This window comes from Miscanthus floridulus, chromosome 11, assembly GCF_019320115.1.
Source record: "Miscanthus floridulus cultivar M001 chromosome 11, ASM1932011v1, whole genome shotgun sequence".
Taxonomy (NCBI): domain Eukaryota; kingdom Viridiplantae; phylum Streptophyta; class Magnoliopsida; order Poales; family Poaceae; genus Miscanthus; species Miscanthus floridulus.
Genome location: NC_089590.1, coordinates 46,912,053 through 46,917,809, shown reverse-complemented (window position 1 = coordinate 46,917,809; position 5,757 = coordinate 46,912,053). Strand labels below are relative to the sequence as shown.

Below are 5,757 nucleotides of genomic sequence, written 5' to 3'. Positions count from 1 at the left end.
ATGGAGGAGCGGCTAAAGCTGACGAAGGCCAGTACCGCGACGAAGGTAGATACGACACTCTACCGGAGCATCGTCGCGGTCTGCGCTACCTAGTCAACATGAGGCCGGACATTACATTCACCTTGGGCTACGTCAGCCGCTTCATGGAGGATCCTCGAGAGGATCACTGGGCCACGGTGAAGCGGCTACTGCGCTACGTAAAGGGGACGGTGGATCTGGAGATTGTCTTCCCCAAGACCGACGGAAGTGGGCTGCAACTCACTGTGTTCAGCGATGTAAACATGCGCGGGGGACATCGACGGACAGCGGAGCACCTCTGGGGTGCTCGTCTTCCTCGGGTCGGCTCCAATCTCATGGCTGTCACTGAAATAGAAGGTGGTGGCGCTGTTCACGTGCGAGGCAGAGTACGTGGCAGTGGCCACAGTGGCGTGCCAGGCTGTGTGGCTGCGCCGGCTGCTAGGCGAGCTGACCGGTGTGGAAGCTCACCCACCAGCACTAATGATGGACAACTAGCCCACCATCGCCCTCGCGAAGAATCCGGTTCTCCACGACCGGAGCAAGCACATCGACATCAAGGTCCACTTCATGAGAGACTGTGTCGATGGAGGGCTGATCATCATCGAGTTCATCGAAACTGGTCGGCAACTCGCGGGCGTTCTCACCAAGTCGCTCGGCCGTCTTCGGTTTACGGAGCTGAAGAAGATGATCGGCATGGTGGAGGTTCTAGGGTTAGCAGCAGGATTGGGGAAATAATTATAAAGTAATCTGCTGCTCTCCCCTTGTGTGAACGCGTGGTAGGGGTAGACGCCGAAAGGGCTCCCTGCCGCTACACTGTAGCTGTGGCAGGGGAAGGCGCCGAAAGGCTCCCCTGCCGCACTGTAGCCACAGCAGGGGCAAGTGCCAAAGTCAGGCCTGCTGTCACATCTAGTCACTGTAGCAGCTTGAACAGCCTGATATGTCTGTGTACTAGGATTAGATGGGTAGAGTTGTATTTATAGCTTCCCACTGCAACTAAGGAAAGAGAGCGAGTTCAGTTTTGCCATCTTCTCTACAGAGCTCCGGCCAACGCTGGTGCTTGTGTTATGTGTGTGCGCTCTGTTCTCTCTCCCTTCTTCTATCTCTAGCCATAGTGTGTGGTCGGCTCACCTCGTGCCGGAGATACAGGGGCCAACACTAAGATCCCATTTTGAGTCTTCCTGATGCCTTCCGACCTTACTGTTCTTAGGTGCTTCTTCGATTCGTCTGACACAATACTGAGATGATGAACAGTGTATTTCCTTTTTCCGTTTTGCTATCTTTTTAAAAGATGATGTTTTCACTCGACAAATGGTGATTTTTTCTTTTCTTTTGTTTATTTGGCATCCTTAATCCACGCATAGTTCAAGGTGATGGCCTTGTTAATTGCAGTCCTTTCAGTTTCTTATTCTTTGTCATGTGCAGTCCATTGATACGCTAAGATGATGGCTTAGCTGGCTCGCCTACAAGCTTGTGTCACAATCCATTGGCAAAATAATACAACTGCTACTACTCACTGTTCTGTACATGAACACAGATCATAATATTCAGCCTGTTCGTTTCGGCTGAAACGATCGTGGATTATTTACTGCTGACTGATTTGGTGTGAGAGAAAAAGTACTGTTCCAGCTTATAATCCACGATCGTATACGACGAAACGAACAGGCTGATTGCTTGTCCCGTAGTTATGAAAACCCTCTAGAAATCTTGTCAGGGATGTACAACAGAAAATGTTATTCCGTGGAACATATCCACATGCATTCGCTGCTTAATTTTCTGCTATGACCAAGGATTGCAAAGAAAACAGTGAGAACTAAGATTTTGACAAACATGGAATGAAAATTATACATTCTGAAGTCTGTAGACCATCTACACAACAAACATAGCAGGCAACTGCCCTGCTATAGTGTTCAAACACGCATGGAGCATAGCAACCAAATGGACAAGTAGTCCATGTGAGACAACAGAAGATTAAGGACAGTGAGCACATGCTTCATTCCTGATGCCTCAACAGATCCAAGAACGGTTGAGGTAGATGTATTGCTTAGCTGATCCCTGTGGTCTACAGTGGTTTGATGCTGAATCTTAATATTAATATGCATGTACAGGAAACGCCGTCATGTTTTGATCTTGTTACAAGGTATCATAACTGGAGCTCATTGTGAAGGAATATCAGATTTCTGTCTTAGTTTGTCTGCAGCCGGACCTTGTTCAGAAAATACTAGATAGTTAAGCAGTTGCATAGCTGAATCAATACCTGTTGAATACTTGAATCAGAACGTGACCTGTAAATGGTAAATATGTTTTTCTTGAAAGGTTTGTTCTTGATAGTATCTGGATCTAGAACATCTTCAGAAAAGTATACGGTTACTTGCTCATATGTAATATCCAAATTTATGGGCTAACCACATTTTATCACTTGTTCCGGAGCAGTTCTTGTCTGAAGTAACTTGCAGTCACGTTTACTTTTGTCGTCTACTTGCCTACCATTCTACCATTGGAGCTCTCGTGCTTTTAATCTTCAACAGGGATAGTGGTCCCTTTCTTGTTGTTTGTTTTATTTGTATTTGCCCAATACTTCATTCCTTGAGAACTTCAATCCTCTAATTACTCTGGAATGGCATACTATCCCCAATATCTGTACGACTGTACCGTTCCTACAATCGAGCTTCATAAGGTGTCAATCACTTCACTTCTCACTTTCTTAAATGGAGGCTTAATTCTTCACCAATGTCCCCCATTGTAAATGCTGGGATCTTTTTACTGGCAACCTTTTAAATATGGCCAAACAGAAGATCTCGTGCACATGCTCTGAACTGACAATGCAGGACAGGGCCTGAATATCACATGGATCCCAGTCCTCCCACTGTTGCGGACATAAAGTTCAGAATGCACTAAGGATCTATATATACACCTCTAAGCCGACGGGCTTTCGTCAGTGACCAATGTTCATGCTTGAGAGTATATGGAGAGCTGTAGCTGTAGGACTTGTCAGAGTGAGCCGGGAAGAGCAAGACAGAGAGGGCCTAAGAGCAGTGGGAATGGGAACATGGAGGAAAGCCATTCCTGAAATTTCCCTCCCTCCAGCAGTGGAGGTGGGAGCTTGGTTTGGTGTTTCCCGGTGCCTCCCATTCCTATCGTTCTTAAGCGCTCCTTCCTCTTCCTTTTGGTTTGCAATGCTTGTTTGAAGTGATCATGGAAGAGAAAGAAAGAGGGCCTAAGATTAGCAGGAATGGGAACATCGAGGAAGGCTATGCTTCATTTTGGGTCTTCCTGATGCCTCTCATTCCTGTCATTCTTAGGTGCTCATTCCTCTTCCTCTTGGCTCACACAATCCATGGACGACTGAATGACACGTTTTCATTTCTCAGTTAGCCATTTTCGTTTGATGTTGTTTCTTTGCGAAGTTTGAATACTTGAATTGTCTAATATGATGCCTTTGTTTTAACCGAAATGTTTGATTAGTCTCACCGTCCCAGATTCGTTGGCAAGTCTAGCCCATGAGTAATCTAAGAGGATGGCCTAGATAGAGTTTAATGAGTTTCAGATTCCACTAACATAATGATACGACTGTTTATTACTGATTGTTTTGGACATGAATACACATCACACTAATAAACTTCGGGAGATAGACAAAAAATGATATTTGCCACTAACTGCTATTACCAAGACTGCAAAGAAGGTACAGAGCAAATAAAGATACTGACACACAACAAGAACATTGCATCTGACTTGGTAGACCATCTATGGCACAAACAATAGTTTGCAACCGCAATGCAAAATTTGAATATAATAAGCTATACAAGGAGCTGTTCGCTGATGTTTTCTGTGGCTGATAAGCCGGCTGAAGCTGATTTGTTATGAGAAAAAAAAACAATGTATCATGGCTGATAAGTTCAAGCGAACAAGGCGAAGATCGTACGTGCACGTGGCATACATCTGAATGGACTAGCAGTCCAGGTATGTTTGCAGGAAACGAACATTGGGAAGTAAAAGATTTCTGATAGTGAATTCATCCTGAAGCCTTCAACAGAAGTGAGCTTGGCTGAGCGACAAATGCATTACCAAGTTGATCTCTAAAATTATACTGGCTTCATGCTGAATTTTTAGATGCATGATCAAGAAGTCGACATATTTTGACCTTCCTATTTTGAAGGAATTGTAGTTAATTAATTTCGTTTAACATTTGTGAAATAGTGTCCTTACTTTTTTTTTCTTTCTCATGTTATTTGCCACATTGTTTTTTTACTATTATGAAGGCTGCAAAGAAGGTGCAGTGAAAATAAAGATATTGACACGCACAACAAGAACATCGCATCTGAAACTGAACTGCAAAATTTGAATATAATAAGCGATATCTGTCGCAATTGGACATCCCGCAGCTGGATCTCAGTGATCAGGCTGCCCCATTCTCGGCGGAGGAGGTGGCCCGGATTGTTCGGGAGTCGCCGGCAGATAGAGCGCCTGGTCCGGACGGGGTTTAACGGGGCCTTCTTCAAGGCTGTCTGGGAGGTGGTCGGTCTTAGATGTCGTGCGCGTGTTCCATGCGCTCTGGGAGGTTGATTTCAGGAGCTTTCACTCCCTCAATGGCGCGATCATGGTCTTACTACACAAAACCGAGGCACCCACTGGACTCAAGGATTATAGGCCTATCAGCCTGATCCACCCCATTGGAAAATTGTTCGCAAAAGGCCTCGCCTTGCGTTTGGCACCAAGAATGTCGCAATTAGTGAAGGATAACCAGTCGGACTTCATCCAGGGGCGCCGGATACACGAGAACGTCCGCACCGTACAGCTCGCATGTCGATGGATTTCCGCCATACTGGGCTCATCGAGCACCAAAGTCCTCGTCAACGGACGCCCTGGACGTCGTATCTGCCATGCCCGTGGGTTGAGGCAGGGGGACCCGCTTTCTCCATTCTTGTTCATCATTGTTATGTAGGTCCTAAATGCTCTGATCGCCGAGGATGACCGTCGTGCCGTGCTCACGCCGCTGCCTAATAGGGCTGTCAAATGTCGAGCGTCGGTCTATGCCCACGACCTGATCGTCTTCTTGCATCCCTCCGCCTGGGACTTCATTTGCATCCGACAGATTCTGGAGCTGTTCGCTGGTGCCTCCGGCCTCTCCACTAACCTGGACAAGTGCACGATGGCCCCTATTCGTTGCTCTCAGGAAGACATCCAGGCCGTGCAGCATGTATTCCCTTGTAGGATCCAAGAGTTCCCGACGAAGTACCTGGGTGCGCCACTATCTCTGTCCAGGCTCGGCCGCGCCGACGAGCAACGTCTCGTCGATGCCGTGGCAGCCCGGATCCCAACTTGGAAAGGTGGACTCCTGACGAACGCAGGAAGGGCTACGCTTACCCAGACAACTCTATCCGCCATCCCGATCCTAGTTTGTCAAACTTAGAGCAATGGTGACCATGGTGAATTGATAAAACACTAAGTGCTAACCTAGTTTATCAAAGTGACATAGCACTATTCCAAGTGGTGGAGCAATAGTGAAGATCATGATGATGGTGTGGTGACCATGGTGATCAAGTGCTCGGCTTGGAAAAGAAGAAAGAGAAAAACAAAAAACTCAAGGCAAGGTGAAACTTAATAGGAGCTTTTTGGTTTAGTGATCGACACACTTAACGAGTGTGGTCATATTTAGGATCGATAGCCGTACTATTAAGAGGGGTGAAACTCATATCAAAATACGGTTATCAAAGTGCCACTAGATGCTCTAACTCATCGCAT

At 46.4% G+C, this 5,757-nt stretch overlaps 1 protein-coding gene across 1 annotated transcript; it reads left to right on the top strand.

The window, feature by feature from the left end:
• Positions 1 to 4,612: 4,612 nt before the first annotated feature.
• LOC136491892 (uncharacterized) lies at positions 4,613 to 5,425 on the top strand. Its single transcript, XM_066488097.1, has 2 exons — positions 4,613 to 4,804; positions 4,958 to 5,425. The coding sequence occupies exons 1-2, from the start codon at positions 4,613 to 4,615 to the stop codon at positions 5,423 to 5,425; spliced, it is 660 nt and encodes a 219-aa protein (XP_066344194.1).
• The last annotated feature ends 332 nt before the right edge of the window (positions 5,426 to 5,757 follow it).

Bases quoted from the DNA above. Each gene is read 5' to 3' on its own strand.
- LOC136491892 (XM_066488097.1), top strand. From the start codon at position 4,613: ATGGTCTTACTACACAAAACCGAGGCACCCACTGGACTCAAGGATTAT. The intron at 4,805-4,957 runs GTACAGCTCGCA...ATTGTTATGTAG, and splicing joins TACACGAGAACGTCCGCACC to GTCCTAAATGCTCTGATCGC.